This window comes from Hyperolius riggenbachi, chromosome 7, assembly GCF_040937935.1.
Source record: "Hyperolius riggenbachi isolate aHypRig1 chromosome 7, aHypRig1.pri, whole genome shotgun sequence".
Lineage (NCBI taxonomy): Eukaryota > Metazoa > Chordata > Amphibia > Anura > Hyperoliidae > Hyperolius > Hyperolius riggenbachi.
Genome location: NC_090652.1, coordinates 58429968 through 58450402, shown reverse-complemented (window position 1 = coordinate 58450402; position 20435 = coordinate 58429968). Strand labels below are relative to the sequence as shown.

Sequence of the window (20435 nt, the reverse complement as noted above, 5' to 3'; positions counted from 1 at the left end):
TGTGTACTGCCACTGTGCACCTCGCTCAGCCACGCTATATATAGCATTGTGTTTACTGCCACTCTGTGTACACCGCTCAGCCAGACTATATACCATTGTTTACTGACACTCTGTGTACACCGCTCAGCCAGACTATATACCATTGTTTACTGACACTCTGTGTACACGGCTCAGCCTGACTATATAGCATTGTGTGTACTGCCACTGTGCACCTCGCTCAGCCACGCTATATATAGCATTGTGTTTACTGCCACTCTGTGTACACCGCTCAGCCAGACTATATACCATTGTTTACTGACACTCTGTGTACACGGCTCAGCCTGACTATATAGCATTGTGTGTACTGCCACTGTGCACCTCGCTCAGCCACGCTATATATAGCATTGTGTTTTCTGACACTCTGTGTACACGGCTTAGCCTGACTATATAGCATTGTGTGTACTGCCACTGTGCACCTCGCTCAGCCACGCTATATATAGCATTGTGTTTACTTCCACTCTGTGTACACCGCTCAGCCAGACTATATACCATTGTTTACTGACACTCTGTGTACACCGCTCAGCCAGACTATATACCATTGTTTACTGACACTCTGTGTACACGGCTCAGCCTGACTATATAGCATTGTGTGTACTGCCACTGTGTACCTCGCTCAGCCACGCTATATATAGCATTGTTTACTGACACTCTGTGTACACCGCTCAGCCAGACTATATAGCATTGTGTGTACTGCCACTCTGTGTACACCGCTCAGCCAGACTATATAGCATTGTGTGTACTGCCACTCTGTGTACACCGCTCAGCCAGACTATATACCATTGTTTACTGACACTCTGTGTACACCGCTCAGCCACACTATATAGCATTGTGTGTACTGCCACTGTGTACCTCGCTCAGCCACGCTATATATAGCATTGTTTACTGACACTCTGTGTACACGGCTCAGCCAGACTATATAGCATTGTGTACTGCCACTCTGTGTACACCGCTCAGCCAGACTATATAGCATTGTGTGTACTGCCACTCTGTGTACACCGCTCAGCCAGACTATATAGCATTGTGTTTACTTTCACTCTGTGTCTGCTGGGCCTGGGAACAGTAGTACACCGCTCACCTGCCACTGTATAGCATTGTGCTCTGTGTCGCTGCTGGGAATAGTGGTACACCGCTCACCCGCCACTGTATAGCATTGTGCTCTGTGTCGCTGCTGGGAATAGTGGTACTGTATAGCATTTCTGTACTGCCACTGTACTGCTGCCAGTCAGCGTGTACTGTAAGGATAAGTGAAATGAGGAAGAAATCTGGTGAAAGAGGAAGGGGCAAGGGAAGAGGTGTTTCCCCTGACGGTTCACGTACAGGCCACAGGGGAGCACCCAAGAAAACCCACTCAATACCGCCCATGTTGTCCAGGACAAAAACCCTCACAGATCCAAAAGAACAGGACCAGATAATTACCTGGATGACCTCTCAAGCGTCCAGCAGTGGGTTAAGCAGCACCAGCACATCACGCATGAGGTCCGAGTCCTCAGCCAGTTACAAGGAGCCAGTGGGCACAAAGCTGACACAACCGGCAGCGACACCACGCACACAACTGCCAGATAACCAGTCCGATGAATTACCTCAGGACACAATGGGGTATTCGCAGGAGCTATTCCCAGCCCAACAAACTTCCACCTTTCAAAGGTCAATGGAGGAACAGCCAGAAATGTTGTGCCCGGATTCACAACCATTAACTGTGGGAAATGCACCGCGCACTGAAATACAAGGTGAGTCCGAGGAGGACTCGGAAACCCAAATCCCAGAGCAAGTTGGGCAGGAGGGGTTGCAATTGCAGGAGGTCGGCCAACAAGATCTGGAAGACGACGTTGGAGTGAGCTGCGCAGAGGTTGTTCTGGGGAGCTCTACTCCACGGCGGCGGCCCCCCACAATGACATATGACGAGTTTGAGGAGATGGAAGAGGAGGGTATGGACAATGTGGACATAGACCCAGATTTTGTTTGTGAACGAGAACATCGCCGTCGTAGCAGCAGCACAGATGAGTCTGTTGAAGAACCCACTGCTGCACGAGTTCGCCTTGTGCCACAAGGTAGGCGGCGCGCAATTTCAGGCACCACAAGCGTGGAAGTTCAAGTGAGAGGCAAAAGAGGAGCAAACAGAAATCGCCAGCAAGGAGGCAGGTGCTCCAAAGTCTGGGCTTTCTTTGAAGACTGCACTGATGATGTTACCATGGCGATTTGCAAGGTGTGCAAGACCCGCCTGAGCAGGGGGAAAAGTATTAACAACCTCTCCACCACCAGCATGAGCCGCCACATGCTATCCAAACATCCCACTCTGTGGGCAAACGCGGCAGGACAGGGTACCAGCAACACTGCCTCCCTTGGGTTCACCAGACTCACCACCAGACCCGCCTTCAACAGCAGCAGTAGCCCAGCCATTGCGTGGTTCACAACATTCACAAACATCAGACGACGCTGACACTGTCACTTTCCGGAGTAGTGCTCTTGAGGTCTCCCAGTGTTCATCAAACACAACAACCAACAGCCCTTCCGTGTGCAGCGCTACGGTTCAGTTGTCTGTGTCGGAGATGTTTGAGCGCAAGAGGAAATTGCCAGCAAATGACCCCCGGGCCGTAGCAGTAACAGCCAGCATAGCCAAGCTTCTGGCCTGCGAAATGCTGCCATATCGAGTGGTGGAGACAAACAGCTTCAAGGGCATGATGTCAGTGGCCATCCCACGTTACGTGGTTCCCAGCCGCTACCACTTTGCGCGCTCTGCAGTGCCTGAGTTGCATGAGCACGTGGTCAGCAAAATAACCCGAAGCTTGAAGAATGCCGTTGCCTGCAAGGTTCACCTCACCACTGACACTTGGACGAGTGCGTTCGGACAGGGTCGATACATCTCCCTTACCGCGCACTGGGTGAACCTTGTGGAGCCTGGCAGCGATTCCTCACCTGCTACGGCACGGGTGTTGCCCACGCCGCAAACAGCTGCACCGCCGTCCCTCCCACTGGATAACAACAGCAGCACCTACCTCTCTGACTCCTTCTCCTCCAACGCATCTCAAAGTTGTACCTCATCCGGAAACGCTAACCCAGCAGCAGTAGGATCGTGGAAGCAGTGCAGCACAGCTGTTGGCATGCGTCAGCAAGCGTTGCTGAAGCTGATCTGCCTTGGGGATAAGCAGCACACAGGGGAGGAAATTTGGAAGGGAATAAAGAAACAGACGGATTTGTGGCTGGCACCGCTGGACCTAAAACCGGGCATGGTTGTGTGTGATAATGGGAGTAATCTCATTCGCGCTTTAAGGTTGGCTAAGCTGACACACATCCCTTGCCTGGCGCACGTGATGAACCTAGTAGTTCAGCGGTTCCTGAGGACATACCCAGGCGTGGCCGATCTTCTGTTGAAGGTGCGTCGAGTGGCCAAACATTGTAGAAATTCCAGTACTGCTTCGGGGGCACTCGCCAAGATGCAGGAGCGCTTCAATCTCCCCCACCATCGCTTGCTGTGTGATGTCCCTACGCGCTGGAATTCTACGCTGCACATGCTAGCACGCTTTTGTGAGCAGAAGAGTGCAGTGGTCCAGTACATGACGGCGCAGTACCGAGGCGCATCCGGACAGCTGCCAAGCTTCTGTGGATCCGATTGGGCCAACATGTTGGACCTCTGCCAAGTCCTCCAAAATTTTGAGCAATCCACGTTGCTTGTGAGCAGTGACAACTCTTCAGTCAGCATTACCATACCACTGCTGTGTTTACTGAAGAGGTCAATGTTGAAAATCAAGGAAACAGCTGTCATGATGCAACTGGGGGAATCTGAAGGAGAAAACGATCAGCGTGATGGTACCAACATCAGGCCATCCGCCTCAGGGAACGCTGGCCCCAGCAGCTATGACAAAGAAGAGGAGGAGGAACAGCTGGAGTTGGAGCAGGAATTTCCTGCCACCACTGACGAGGGCCAGAGCAGTGCACGTTGGACTTCCACAATTCAGCGCGAATGGTCAGCAGAAGCAGACCAGGATGAAGGTGACGACTATGATGCATCACAACAACTATCACAACGCTCACAAGAGGATGATGAGGATTCTGGTAGGACTCTGGCACACATGGCTCAATTCATGCTAGACTGCATTGAATGCGACCCACGCATTGTGCGCATTCTGGACAACACCAATTACTGGGTTTATACCCTTCTGGATCCACGGTACAAACACAATGTTCCAAAACTGCTTGAAGAAAGAGTCAGACAGGTCAAAATGGAAGAATACCAGCAGGCCCTTGTGGAGACTTTAGAGAGGAGATTGACATCCTCCCCCTCCTCTAGCCAGTTGTACGCCGACAGACTGACTTCCGCAAACCCAGGACGACCAGGAGGGCAGCAAACAACGCAAGCCGCAGCTAGTGCCCAAAAGGGAATGGTATCGGCAGTGTCCTTGGAGTGGGAAAATTTTCTGACACCCATGCAGCAGCAGCCCACTGAACAGCAAGCGTGCAGATCCACCTCCAACACCGATCGCCTGGAGAAGATGGTCAAGGACTACATGTCAGATGACGTAGCTGTGTCGAACAATCCATCCGCACCCTTCAACTATTGGGTATCGAAGCTAGACACCTGGCACGAACTGGCAATGTACGCAATAGAGGTGCTGGCTTGCCCGGCAGCCAGCGTTATGTCGGAACGCTGTTTCAGTGCTGCCAGAGGCATCGTCACAGATCGGCGTATCCGCCTTTCCACAGAAAATGCAGACCGTCTGACTCAAATTAAAATGAATCAATCCTGGATTGGAAATGACTACGCAACACTCCAGGACCCCAACCAAGTAACATGACCAATGAACATCTGGGATGGTGTAGCGTTTCCGGTCCCTGTTTATTGAACCTCTCATCTGTATTACATTTATGACTGCATGGCGGCAAAAAGCATTGCTGCTATATCCGCACGTTTTTTGTCCTCATGCAAGGCCTGGGTTGTTGTGTCTCAAAAAGCATGGCCTTCTCCTCCTGCGCCTGCTCCTGTTCCATCACGTGTGCTGCTGCTGCTGCTGGGTTAGCGTTGCCGGTCCCTGTTTATTGAACCTCTTATCTTTATTACATTTATGACTGCATGGCGGTACAAAGCATGCTATCCGCACGCTTCTTGTCCTCATGCAAGGCCTGGGTTGTTGTGTCTCACAAAGCGTGGCCTTCTCCTCCTGCGCCTCCTCCTGTTCCATCACGTCTGCTGCTGCTGGGTTAGCGTTGCCGCGTGGTCCCTGTTTATTGAACCACTTATCTTTATTACATTTATGACTGCATGGCGGTACCTCATGCAAGGCCTGGGTTGTTGTGTCTCACAAAGCGTGGCCTTCTCCTCCTGCGCCTCCTCCTGTTCCATCACGTCTGCTGCTGCTGGGTTAGCGTTGCCGCGTGGTCCCTGTTTATTGAACCACTTATCTTTATTACATTTATGACTGCATGGCGGTACCTCATGCAAGGCCTGGGTTGTTGTGTCTCACAAAGCGTGGCCTTCTCCTCCTGCGCCTCCTCCTGTTCCATCACGTCTGCTGCTGCTGGGTTAGCGTTGCCGCGTGGTCCCTGTTTATTGAACCACTTATCTTTATTACATTTATGACTGCATGGCGGTACCTCATGCAAGGCCTGGGTTGTTGTGTCTCACAAAGCGTGGCCTTCTCCTCCTGCGCCTCCTCCTGTTCCATCACGTCTGCTGCTGCTGGGTTAGCGTTGCCGCGTGGTCCCTGTTTATTGAACCACTTATCTTTATTACATTTATGACTGCATGGCGGTACCTCATGCAAGGCCTGGGTTGTTGTGTCTCACAAAGCGTGGCCTTCTCCTCCTGCGCCTCCTCCTGTTTCATCACGTCTGCTGCTGCTGGGTTAGCGTTGCCGCGTGGTCCCTGTTTATTGAACCACTTATCTTTATTACATTTATGACTGCATGGCGGTACCTCATGCAAGGCCTGGGTTGTTGTGTCTCACAAAGCGTGGCCTTCTCCTCCTGCGCCTCCTCCTGTTCCATCACGTCTGCTGCTGCTGGGTTAGCGTTGCCGCATGGTCCCTGTTTATTGAACCACTTATCTTTATTACATTTATGACTGCATGGCGGTACAAAGCATGCTATCCGCACGCTTCTTGTCCTCATGCAAGGCCTGGGTTGTTGTGTCTCACAAAGCGTGGCCTTCTCCTCCTGCGCCACCCTCCTCCTGTTCCATCACGTGTGCTGCTGCTGGGTTAGCGTTACCGGTCCCTTTTCCTGGAACCTCTTATATGTATTACATTTATGACTGCATGCCGACAAAAAGCATGTTACCTGTGCAAAGAAAACAGACATTTCCCGCATTTAAAAGACAGTTTTCCCTTTGAAACTTTAAAATCGATTTTCTCAAAAACTATAAGCTCTTTTTGCTAATTTTTTTTTCCTCTTGTACCCACTCCCAAGGTGCACATACCCTGTAAATTTGGGGTATGTAGCATGTAAGGAGGCTTTACAAAGCACAAAAGTTCGGGTCCCCATTGACTTCCATTATGTTCGGAGTTCGGGTCGAACACCCGAACATCGCGGCCATGTTCAGCCTGTTCGGCCCGAACCCAAACATCTAGATGTTCGCCCAACACTACTCCCAGTGCATCACTGCTGAATATATGCAAATTAACCATTGTTACCCTTAGAAGCAAAACACACCTCCAGAACTGCTGGAATGCAATGATGTGTCAGATTGTTAATTTGTACAAAGCCATAATAATCCAACATGCATAGAGACTGTTTTGGATTGTTTGCTACTCATCAGTGCATGGCATGGATTAATTTGGCTCTATGCAGTAGGGCTTGTAACACCGAGAGGTATAGACTAACCAGCAAGGTCATGGTGATCCAGAACTCATTGGAGTGTGTAAGGGACAACAAAAGGCCCCTTACTAAGATGTTAAGAAAAACAAAAGTTTGCTTTCTTAAAACAGAAAGAATTTGCGATAATTCAGGTTGGAGTGAGCTTGAGATGTCTCCCAGTGCATCACTGCTGAATATATGCAAATTAACCATTCTACCCTTAGAAGCTAAACACACCTCCAGTGTAACAGTGTAAGAATGTCTGCAGTTTACATTTTCCAGTGAAGTTTGTATTTGTCTCTTTTTGGTTATGGGAATAAAAAGTATCCTATACTTTATTCCAGGTAATGTACTATGTGTGTGCAAAATTTCATTCAAATCCGTTCAGGCGTTTTTGCGTGATCGAGTAACAAACATCCAAACATCCAAACATCCGAACTTTCCCATTTATTATATTAGTAGGATTATAGGTGATACTGCAGATCACCTAATAATCAGAACTCTGTCTCTTGCTGACACAAATCGTTACAGAACAGCAGACCATAATGTCTATGGACGCACTGCGTAGCCAGGTTGAGGTCTTGACCACAGCGGTGAATAATTTAACCATGTTGGTCAATACCCAGCAGACTCAGATCTCTCAACTGTCTGGAGTTGTGTTGACACTCCTGGCTGCAACCGCACCAGTGCAGTCCCCTCCAGTTATTGAGCCTCGTATGCCTCTGTAATGAATAGTGGAGATGCCGCCGCATGGTCTGGCGGCGGGGCGGCTGTCTCCGCGTTCAGACCGGAGGTTTCTGCACAGCAACATGTGTCTGGTTTGCATGGGCCTTCTAGTGCACACAGATGGAGAGCTACGCGCGCCCGCGCCAGAAGACAGGACCTTTATGCCAGTGTCAGTTAGCTGCAAGGACCTCCTGCTCCTCAGGGAGTCCTTCCTGCAGTTCAGCCAGTGGCCTCTACCCCATAGGAGTCCACTGGCTGCAGTACAGTCTGATTCCCAATACATCTGGGAATCCTTGGCTGCAAGCTTATCTCTATCGCCTCCTCTTAAAGAGATAGTCCCTGCACAGCCAGAGGCCACCTGCTCCTCAGGTGGTCACTGGCTGCAATAGTATCTGTGTCTTTCGCTCCACGGGAGATAGCCTGACAGTTGCACTAAGCACTTACACTTCATTAGGTGTCCAGAGGCTAGTCATACTTGTATTATTGGTGATTCTGCAGATCATCCATAATCAGGTATACATCTGTATTTTTGGTGATTCTGCAGATCATCAATAATCAGATTCTCTCTGTGTGCTGACACCAATCATTACAGCCTCTCCCTAAAAAGTTTTCAGGGCACAAATCTGATTTTCAGAATTTCAGAAATTGTTGCCTTTCATCCTTTGAGATGAGGCCTATTTCTTCAGGTACAGAGAGTCAAGGGGGAGACTTTCATTAAAACCCTATTGTCAGGGGATTCACAGTCATGGGCGTACAGTCTTCCTAGTGGTCATGAGGCATTAACTTCAGTTGAAGAATTTTTTAAGACCATGGCCATCATATACGATGACCCGGATATTGCTACCACTGCTGAGAGAAAACGTAAAACTCTCAGGCAGGGACACAACACGGTGGAAAGGGTTATCTGACCCAGTCTCTGATATGATGTTAGGTCACCCAGATCCTAAGACTGTAGACGAAGCGATTGCATTGGCGGTAAAGATTGATCGCCGCATTCGGTATCAAAGGCAGACTTGTGGGAGATATCCTGGGAGGTCAGTCCCTAACTGTAAAGTATAGCGGAGATGCCGCCGCAACAGGGAGCGGCATGGCGGCAGTCTCCGCGTCTCAGCCGGCGGTTTCCGTCGCGCTATTACATGATGGAGTTTTGCCTGGGACTATAGTGAATACTGGAGAGGCCGCTGCAGCAGTGAGCGGTATGGTGGCTGTCTCCATGTCTCAGCCGGCGGCCTCTGCCGCACTGTTACATAATGGAGTTTTGCCTGGTCCTTCAGTCGCACATAGACTGAGGACCACGCGCGCGCGCGCACACAGACAGGACCTTTATGCAAGTAGAAGGAGAGTCAGCTGACTCCAACACAGATCCTGATTGGCTGAGTGACTGGGGCGGCACTATGGAGCGCTCCCAGTATATATAGGACATGCCTGTCAGTAGTTCCTCGTCTGCTGTTGCATATGCTACATGTTAGCACTCAGACCTTAGTTCAGATCCCAAAGTGTGCCTAGAACCAGCAGGAGCTGGGGATCCACACTTAGTCAGTTTCTGTTGATAGCTAAAGTACTAATTGAATTGTATTATTTGTTATGACCTTCTGCTAGCCTTGACTCTTCTGCTTACTGATTCTGTGCTTCTGCCTATCTGATCCTGTTGCCGACTTAGCCTGAATACTACTCTGATTTAGCCTTCTGTCTTTGTACCTTATCTGTCCGTGTGTTGCCGAATCTGCCTGTATGACTCTTCTACCCTCACTAGAGTGCCTAGACTCTGGTGAGAGATTTCCTGTACAGATAGTCACCTGCTCCTCAGGTGACTAATAGCTGCAGTACAGTCTGAATCACCTGCTCCTCAGGTGACCAACAACTGCAGTACAGTCTGAATCACCTGCTCTTTAGGTGACCAGTAGTTGCAGTACAGTCTGAATCACCTGCTCCTCAGGTGATCAGTAGCTACACTACACCTTTCGTCACCTGCTCCTCAGGTGACCAGTAGCTGCAGTACTGTCTGAATCACCTGCTCTTCAGGTGACCAGTTGTTACAGTGCACTCTGCTCCACTCGTAATTAGGAGCTACAGTATAGTGTTAATCACCTGCTCCTCAGGTGATCATCGGCTGCAGTGCAGTCTGAATCACCCGCTCCTCGGGTGATCAGTATTCCTTGTATTACTGTTGCACCAAACACCTATCCTTACATCTCGTTATCCTGTGTCTCGCTATACTCGCTTTATTGGTGATACTGCAGATCACCAATAATCTGAAAATCTGTTCTTGCTGACACCGATCGTTACACTAACATTCTGCCTTCACCTTCGCCATCTCAGGATGAACCGATGCAGATCAGACATTCAAAATTGTCAGAGGTGGAGAGGGATCGAAGACGTTCAGAGAGGCTCTGTTTATACTGTGCAGAAGAGGGTCATGTGGTACAAAATTGTACTAGGAAGTCGGGAAACTCTGCCGCCTAGGTGTAGTTAGAGGTACTACCCTAGGCGAGCCAGTGTTACCTCTAAACAACAACCGCTTGCTCCTTCCCTGTTCCATCACCTGGGAGGGTCAAGTTTTTCCCACTCAGGCATTTGTGGACTCAGGCTCTGCAGCCAATTTTATCGATTATGATTTTGTTAAGAAACTAGGGATTTCTCTGATGCCCTTAGAGAGAGACAGATTTTGGTCACTGCAGTGGATGACTCTCCTCTGCAGAGTAAACAGCCTCTTTCTCAGACCCCCATGCTGGTATGTCGTGTAGGGGTATTGCATAGGGAAGAATTACAGTTTTTTGTGTTGCGAATGGCAACCTCCACAGTAATCCTTGGAATGCCCTGGTTGCAAAAGCATTCTCCTCAGATTGACTGGAGTTCCGGACTGCTTGGAGAAAATTGCTGTTCGTGCCACCAAGGTTCAAGTGGAGGGTGTACCTATGCAATATGCAGAATTTGCAGATGTCTTTTGTCCCAAGTCGGCAGACAAACTTCCTCCGCATCGACGTTTTGATTGCCCCATTGAGTTAAAGCCAGGTTGTATGCCCCCTAGAGGTCATTTGTATAATCTTTCTTGTCCTGAAAAACTTGCTATGCAAGATTACATAAAGGAAAACCTGGCCAAGGGGTTTATCCGTCCTTCTCAGTCTCTGGCCGGAGCAGGTTTCTTTTTTGTCTAGAAAAAGGACGGTGGGCTTCGGCCTTGTATTGATTATCGGGGGTTGAACAAAATTACCATAAAAAATCGTTACCCACTCCCGTTAATTGACGATTTGTTCTCGCAGGTGACTAATGTGAGTGTTTTCTCTAAACTTGATCTAAGAGGAGCATACAACCTGATACGCATTAGGAAAGATGATGAATGGAAGACAACGTTTAACACACCTGATAGGCACTACGAGTATCTGGTGATGCCCTTCGGGTTGGGTAACGCTCCTGCCGTCTTCCAGGAGTTTGTCAATGATATATTCAGAGAAGTTCTGGGGAAGTTCGCTCTGGTTTATCTGGCGACATATTGATATTCTCACCTAACCTGGCAGAACACAGGAGACATGTGAAGTTTGTTTTGGAGAAACTCTCCATGGATCCTGCAAAAGTCTCTGCCATTCTGGAGTGGCCACAACCCATGGGGTTGAAGGCACTCCAGAGATTTCTAGGCTTTGCCAATTATTATAGAAAGTTCATCAAGGGATTTTCTTCTGTGGTATCACCCCTCACTGAACTTACCAAGAAAGGGGCGGATCCTTATCACTGGTCAGCAGAAGCACATTCTGCCTTTTCATCATTAAAGAAACTGTTCTGCTCCGCCCATATCTTACGGCATGTGGATATCTCCTTTCCCTTTATTGTAGAGGTGGATGCATCTGAGGTTGGGGTTGGGGCGGTACTGTCTCAGCACTCAGGCTTCCAGTGTAGATTACCTCCCTGTGCATTTTTCTCACGGAAGTTCTCCCCCGCTGAGAGAAACTACGATATTGGAAATAGGGAGCTTTTGGCCATTAAGCTGGCATTTAAAGAATGGTGTCATTAACTCGAGGGGGCAGAACATGTAATCACGGTCTATACAGACCATAAAAATTTAAAGTATATCGAGGGGGCAAAGAGACTTACCCCTTGACAGGCTCGCTGGTCTCTATTTTTCTCGAGATTCAGGTTTATCATTACCTACAAGCCAGGTAGTAAAAATGTCAAGGCAGATGCCCTGTCTAGATGTTTCAAGGCCGAGACAGTTCAGCCACCAACCCCTGAGGGCATTCTACCAGAGAAGGTGGTGTTGGCAGCCACTGAGACGTGGGAAGATTGGTCCATCATTCTAGCCCCCTATCAACAAGAGATTCCTGAGGGAAAACCTGATGGGGTTCTGTTTGTGCCACTTCCTTTTCATCTGCAGATCTTGCAGTTGTTTCATGCTCATAAGAATGCAGGGCATCCTGGGGTGGCTCGAACACAGGATCTGCTTTCCAGATGTGTCTGGTGGCCTTCTCTGACACTAGACTGTAGGGAGTTTGTGAGAGATTGTTCTGTTTGTGCTAGGAACAAGCCATCCTGTCAGGCTCCTGTGGGCATGCTGCAGTCATTGCCAGTACCTAAGGAACCATGGACTAATTTGTCTATGGACTTTGTGGGGGAACTCCCCATGTCCGAGGGTAAAACAGTCATTTGGGTGGTAGTCAACAGGTTCAGCAAAATGGCTCATTTCATTCCTCTGGACGGATTCCCCTCTGCCAAGGAACTGGCTGATCTCTTTATTCAGCACATCTTCCGGTTGCATGGCATCCCAGAGAATGTGGTGTCAGATAGGGGAGTCCAGTTTGTGTCCAGATTTTGGAAAGCCTTTTGTCATCATCTTGGGATGGACCTGTCATTTTCATCGGGCTACCACCCACAGACCAACGGGCAAACTGAAAGGGTTAATCAGTCACTTGAGCAATTCCTTAGGTGCTATGTGGCAGATACACAATTGGACTGGGTTAAATTCCTGCCATTTGCGGAATTCGCACACAACAACCTGAAAAGTAGCTCTTCAGGCTTCTCCCCCTTTCAGGTGGTTTCGGGGAGATCTCCTAAATTCTCTCCGATACCGGTGGTGTCTTCTCCCTTTCCAGCCCTGGAGGATTGGCAGGGGTCCTTGAGGGAGATTTGGGCGATGGTTAAAAAGAATTTAGAAAAAGCCTTTCTGACCCAGAAGAAACAGGCTGATAAGAGGCATTCTGTGGAGTGGGAATTTGTTCCAGGGGACATGGTCTGGGTTTCTACTCAGCATCTGGCTCTGAAGCAGTCATCAGTTAAATGAGGGCCCAGATTTATAGGTCCATACCCTGTTTCTAAAAAGATCAATAATGTAACGTATGTGATCGATTTGCCATCTAGTGTAAGAGGTGTGAAGTCTTTTCATGTGTCTCTGCTGAAGCCAGCTGTGCATGTGGATTCCCCCCCCGTGGTGATTGATGGTGAGCCTGAGTATGAGGTCGAGCAAATTTTGGACTCACGATGGGTGCGTAATTCAGTACAGTACCTTGTTCATTGGAAGGGGTATGGGATTGAAGAGAGATCCTGGGTACCAGATCATCGCATGCATGCGGAGGAACTTAAACAAAAATTCCATGAATTATATCCTGAAAAACCACGCAGGACGTGTTCGGAGTCCACGCCTCAAGGGGGGGGGGGGGGTTACTGTAATGAACTCTGGACAGGCGGCTGCGGTAGATAGCGCTATTACCGCAGGTGCCTCCGGCTCCCTGCCTGGTAGTTTACCCGTGTCTCGGGCGTCTAGCACGCCGAGAACAAGTTTGTCAGCTGCACATAGAGCGGTATTATCGCATGCGTGCGCGCACAGACAGGACCTTTATGCGGGGAGGAGGCGCATCAGCTGACCGGCCGGTCAGCTGACGTCAGAGGAGACACTCGCCACTCCTCATTGGCTTAGAGGAGTAGGCGTGCCTGAGGGGTCTCCTCTGCTTCTTAAGCCATGCTGATTCACTCGCAACTTGTCTGCTGTTGCGAATACTTTGTGTTAGCGCTCAGACTTTTGATACCTATAATTATAATTCATTGAAGACTGTATTTATCTGTGTATGACTCTGGCTCGTTCTGACTTATCTTCTGCCTTACGATTCTGTACCTTTGCCCATCTGATCTCGCTGCCGACTCTGCCTGTTAAAACCTTCCTGTCTTTGCCTCCTGATTTTGTACTTTGTCTGCCTGTCTGTTGCCAAGTCAATTTGCCTGACCACTCTACCCTCACCAGAGGACCCTGACTCTGGTGAGGGGCTCTAAACTGCTAAGACCCACCAGCTCCTCTGGTGAGGTATTGCAAACTGTCAGTTCTTACTATTGCACCAAGCACTATACTGTACATTAGCTATCACATCAGCGGTCTGGTATACTTGTATTATTGATGATTCTGCAGATCACCATATAATCAGGTATATATCTGTATTATAGGTGATACTGCAGATCACCTAATAATCAGAACTCTGTCTCTTGCTGACACAAATCGTTACAAAAAGAATAACAAGGTATCTTACCTCAATGACGAAATCTTTGTATCATACAAAAGATTTTTATTTAGCACAGGCAACGCGTTTTGCGGGTCTAAGCCTGCTACTTCAGGCCAATAAGAGTGCCTACAACAGCAAGGAGGGCTCCTCAGTAAAAAGTACTTATATACATTGAATTGGTCTCTATATTTAGATGATTCTATCACAAACTCTGTGCTGTTTAGAAGAACTGCAATATTAATTCTGAATATGCACATGCCATAAGTCACGTTATGTAATATTTATTACTCATTCTTACACTATATTTATTGATGTAATGTATATATGTATATAAGTACTTTTTACTGAGGAGCCCTCCTTGCTGTTGTAGGCATTCTTATTGGCCTGAGGAAGTGAGCTTAGACCCGCGAAACGCGTTGCCTGTGCTAAATAAAAATCTTTTGTATGATACAAAGATTTCGTCATTGAGGTAAGATACCTTGTTAACCTTTTCATTTTAAACTGTTTTTAGATGCTTTTATACAACCCAGGGTGCCTCTTTCCCCCTATTCTTTATTTCTGTACAATAGTGGAGACAATTCACAGGTTACCTGTAAGCAAACACTGGAACAATAAAATCAGCAGAATGATCCACTTGGGAGAAGTTTGCCCAATGCTTCAGTGTAGCATCAAATCCAGAATCCCAAATAACTTCAGTGTCAAGTGGCAGAAAATGACCTGAATGGAGGAGAGAAGAGAATAACAAATGACCACTAGATACTGAAAATAAATCTATCTGGAATAGAGCTGTGCAATTGTAGTTAGCTATAGGTGACCAGGAGCGGATCAGAGAATAATGGCACACTGCGCCGATGCATAAAAATGGCGCCGCATTAAAAAGATACGCTTATCGCTATTTATCGTTAGTACTGCATAATAATGGCGCACGGGGAAAAAGAAAAAAAAGGCACAAAATAATGGTATTTAACAATAGCACCTTTCATATGCCAAACAGCAGACGTTATTGCGCACAGTAACGTTATTTATTAATAACGCCCTACATAAGCCAAACTGCAGATGTTATTTAACAGCAAACCGGTGAATGGATTTAATGTAACACAGTGACGTTATTTATCAATAGCACCATATATATCACAAACAGCAAAGGTTATTGTGCACCCTGAAGTTATTTATCAATAGCCCCCTACATAAGCCAAACTGCAGACGTTATTTAACTGCAAAACGGTGAATGGATTGAATGTAACACTGTCAAAAATTCTAAAGATGTTGCAGATTGAGGATTTAAAAAACAACAATATTAACGTTATTAATGTTATCAACTTTTTTCAAGTAATGTTCAGTACTGTAAACGTTAACTAACATTAATACACTGACTGTGCAGGATTTGATTTAAAAAAAAAATCATAACAATATTAATGTTAGCTAATTTGTACCTTTAGGCTAGTTACACACCAGGACGTTGCGTTTAGGGGACGTTATAGGGCACATAACGTGCCCCTAGCGCAACGCCTGGTGCTCTCTGGTGTGGACGTCGGAGTGAGCCGCGTTGTGCAGCTCACTCTGGCGTCCGTGATGCCGTGATGCGTACTCTTGGACGCATGCGGCATCACGTGGTCCCGCCCCCGGCCAATCGTCGCACAGAGCGGCCGCTCCAGGAAGTAAACACTGCACGTAACTGAGTGCAGTGAATATTAATTAGCCATGTGCCCGGCCGCTCTCCCCTCCTCTCCAACATGACTGAGCATGTGCAAACAGTCTAACGCGGCTTAGCCGCGTAGAACACACAGCATGCAGCACTTTGCTGCGTTACAATGTAACGCAACGTGGGCAGTGTGAACAGCCCACTTGTGTTACATTGCTGTGCGTTGGGGGAGCGTTACAGGCTGCACTAACGTGCGCCTGTAACGTCCCTGTGTACAAGAAGCCTTAAAGTACAGTACTCTTAACGTTAACTAACTATAATACACTTTGTGCAGGATCGGACTGCGCACTGCATTACATTTTAAATGTAACTAAAATGTATTATACTGCGATGTGTTTATATGTATATATCAATGATCTGAAAATAAAAAAATAGCAATGAATCCAGTTAAAAATAATAACTTTAAATGAAGACTACTATCAAGAGTGTTAGAGTTATTAATATCAATTAAAAAAGTTATTAAACGTTTTTAAGGAGACAATTTCTTAATGGTAATTAACAATTAACTGTTAACGGTAAACAATAAGTGGGAGACAGATTAGCGGCATCACCGTGCACCATTATTCACAAGCGCCATTTTCGTATAAAGTATATGGATATATATCAGCGCAACCCAAACAAACACAATTTAAATAGTCAATTAATTGATGAAAACGAAAGCAGCCAAAAGTCCAACACTGCAGTGTAGTGTCCTTAATTACAGGGTCTGTAAAACGCCCTTGGGTGAGGCGGATGCGTGGCTGGATGGCGTCCTGTATTGTTGTACATGCTGATTACTGCTGTGGGTCCCTGTAAAAAGGACCCAGATGTAAGTGATTGATGATCAACTTTTATTCATTGTTTTTAACAAAACGTATTATTAAATTGAAGTTAGATACGCTTAGATGAGTCTATTATTATTTTTTCATGCAAACTTTGATTTGCACTCCATTGAGAATCTGAGATATCGCTGAGTGTTTTTGTGGAGGAGGAGGCCAGCAGGGAAGTTACCAGCCGCTGACCTATCTTGCTCTATTACAGAGTAGACCCTGTAATTAAGGTCTGTCACCATCTGGTAAGTGCATCCATTTTCTATGGTGTACATGGTGGTGGACTTATCTGATTAGCGCTGAAGGATTTTATACTACTGCCATTTTTGTATAGATCCAGCCAGGAGTGTTCCCACATGTATGCAGTTAGCTAGAGGCCATGGCCACCAGTCTATGTGTTGTATAATGTTTTTATGGAGGGATGAGTGGAACTGCCATTAAGTGGATTTTTGTGGTGGGTTCCATATGGTCTATATGCTTTTGTGCCAGCATTTGTAGCAAAAGTTGATTTTTTTTTAGATTCCCTTGTGCTGCTGATCATTAGAGATGACCTGAACAGTTTGCTGGTGGACTGTTCCTGGCGAAGTTGGGCTGTTCGTCATTTGCGTTTCATGGATTTTTTTTTTTAAATTGTGTTCGCATTTTACATAAAGAGCAAAGAAAGAGGTGGAGGTGGCCCACCTTACCCAAAAGGTGGGTGCAGAGCCTGCGGGTGGCAAGTAGAGATGTCGCGAACCTCCGATTTTCGGTTCGCGAACCTTCGCGGAAGGTTCGGTTCGCGTAAAAGTTCGCGAACCGCAATAGACTTCAATGGGGATGCGAACTTTGAAAAATAGAAAAAATTACGCTGGCCACAAAAGTGATGGAAAAGATGTTTCAAGGGGTCTAACACCTGGAGGGGGGCATGGCGGAGTGGGATACATGCCAAAAGTCCCGGGGAAAAATCTGGATGTGACGCAAAGCAGCGTTTTAAGGGCAGAAATGACATTGAATGCTAAATTGCAGGCCTAAAGTGCTTTCAAACATCTTGCATGTGTATACATCAATCAGGGAGTGTAATTAGAGTACTGCTTCCCACTGACACACCAAACTCACTGTGTAACGCACCGCAAACAGCTGTTTGCGTAGTGACGGCCGTGCTGGACTGATGCGCAACATGGCCAGAGTGCAGGCTGTGGCAGTTTTCCAGCCCATATGGCGCCGGGCTGTGGTAGCTCAATGATAGAACAACAGTGACTGTCCTGCTGATCAAATTTGGTCTGTCCACAATGAAGCAACAACCTTATTATCTTCTTGTATGTAGGTAGGCATAGGTAGGAGTCCCAGTATAGGTAGGTAGGCATAGGTAGGTGCCTCAGTAGTTATCTAGGCATAGGTAGGAGACCCAGTATAGGTAGGTAGGCATAGGTAGGAGTCCCAGTATAGGTAGGTAGGCATAGGTAGGTGCCTCAGTAGTTAGCTAGGTATAGGTAGGAGACCCAGTATAGGTAGGTAGGCATAGGTAGGAGACCCAGTATAGGTAGGTAGGCATAGGTAGGAGACCCAGTATAGGTAGGTAGGCATAGGTAGGAGTCCCAGTATAGGTAGGTAGGCATAGGTAGGTGCCTCAGTAGTTATCTAGGCATAGGTAGGAGACCCAGTATAGGTAGGTAGGCATAGGTAGGAGTCCCAGTATAGGTAGGTAGGCATAGGTAGGTGCCTCAGTAGTTATCTAGGCATATGTAGGAGACCCAGTATAGGTAGGTAGGCATAGGTAGGAGTCCTAGTATAGGTAGGTAGGCAATAGGTAGGAGTCCCAGTATAGGTAGGTAGGCATAGGTAGGTGCCTCAGGGGTTAGCTAGGCATAGGTAGGAGACCCAGTATAGATAGGTAGGCATAGGTAGGAGACCCAGTATAGGTAGGTAGGCATAGGTAGGAGACCCAGTATAGGTAGGTAGGCATAGGTAGGAGTCCCAGTATAGGTAGGTAGGTAGGCATAGGTAGGTGCCTCAGTAGTTATTTAGGCATAGGTAGGAGACCCAGTATAGGTAGGTAGGCATAGGTAGGAGACCCAGTATAGGTAGGTAAGCATAGGTAGGAGACCCAGTATAGGTAGGTAGGCATAGGTAGGTGTCCCAACAATCGGCCAGGAGCAAGCCAAGAGCCTAACTAATCTTTCCCTAGGAGAAACAATCTGCAGCAGCTTGCCCTACTCTGTCTATTGCAGGCACACGAGTGAGTGTCATGGCCAGCGAGCCTGCCTTATATAAGGGGGGGGGGGCTCCAGGGCTTAGTGTAGCCTGAATGGCTACAATGTGCCTGCTGACAGTGATGCAGAGGGTCAAAGTTGACCCTCATAGTGCATTATGGGGCGAATCGAACCTCCGCAAAAGTTCGCATGGTGCAGGCGAACGCAAACCCCCAAAGTTCACCTAGAACCGTTCGCAGGCGAACCGTTCGCTACATCTCTGGTGCCAAGCCAAGGCACTGGTTCACATAACAGTCACAATGTAGGTCCAGGCTCGCACACCAAGTTCAAGTGGTCGGCGGACACTGACTTTAATGTAAAATGCGGTCACAATGTAGGTACAGGCTCGCACACCAAGTTCAAGATGCAATAGTCTACTTTATTGCTTCATCAGCACAGAAATGTGACAATTGTTTCAGGGCCTATCTGGTCCCCTTCCTCAGACAGTGCAGATGAAAACGTTTGTGAGGAAGGGGACCAGATAGGCCCCAAAACAATTGTCACATTTCTGTGCTGATGAAGCAATAAAGTAGACTATTGCATCTTGAACTTGGTGTGCGAGCCTGTACCTACATTGTGACCGCATTTTACATTAAAGTCAGTGGCCGCCGACCTTAGTGATTAATAGCAGTGCCCCATTACGTGCTAGAAACACCAAATTTGCAAGGTACATGGAGGAGGGAAAAAAAATCAAAAAGACCTTATAGTTTTTGAGAAAATTGATTTTAAAGTTCTCCTTCTGAGTGTGGGAAATGTTTTACTGCCACCCACTTTAGTAGTTAAAGGGATTCTGTGGCATATATATATAAAAAAAAAAAAACTGACACTTACCTGGGTCTTCTATTGGCCCCCTGCAGCTGTCATGTCCCATGCCGTCCTTCTATGATCTTCCGTTCCCAGCCGCCGGTCCTGTAACTAGACCTCTGCTGCGCGCCAGTGGCCGCGCGCGGGAGTGAGCATCAGGAGATTACTGCGCAGATGCAGTACAAGAAAATTTCATACTGTGTCTGTGTAGTAAGCTCCTGATGACGCGTACGGGAGCGAGCATTATTTGACTAGTTAGATAAATATTTAGACCAGGGCCAGCGGTGAGGAACGGAGGATCGCATGAGGACGGCGCAGGACATAACAGCTGCAGGGGGCCAATAGAAATCCCAGGTAAGTGTCAGTTGTTTTTTTTTAACATGTCACAGAACCCCTTTGATAGCAAAACCCCTTACGTGGGGGCTTTGCTATTCAAATTCAAAAAGACCTTATAGTTTTTGAGAAAATCAATGTCAAAATTAAAAGGAAAAGGTCATGATTTAAATGCAGTAACATGACAGATAATGTATCAACATGTATATAAATGTATTTTTTGTTTCTTATGATTGTGGGAAATTTAAAAAAAATCAATGACTTGGGAGTCCCACTCCCAAGCTTTTTAACCCCTTGTCCCCATGCAGGCTGGGACAGCCAAAATGTGCAGCCCCAGCCACATGGGGCTTCACAGTTTAGCTATACTAACCCGCATGGTCCCCCTCTCCCCCAGAGCCCTTATCCAATCGATGGACAATGGACTCTTCCCCACCTCCTGTGCCCCAGGAGGAGGTGGAGCCTCCAATGCCCTGTGGGGTTCATGGTTGTATCTAGGAGTCCCCTTTAAGAAGGGGACCCCCTGAATTTCCTG

The 20435-nt window shown here is 47.4% G+C and overlaps 1 protein-coding gene across 1 annotated transcript in view; it reads right to left on the bottom strand.

The window, feature by feature from the left end:
- The window catches only part of LOC137526020 (uncharacterized), a 342683-nt gene that overhangs the window by 171842 nt on the left and 150406 nt on the right, over positions 1-20435 (bottom strand). Inside the window, exon 2 of the mRNA XM_068247231.1 lies at positions 14618-14744. Coding sequence (XP_068103332.1) covers positions 14618-14744 — 127 coding nt within the window. The remainder of the gene's footprint in view (positions 1-14617; positions 14745-20435) is intronic.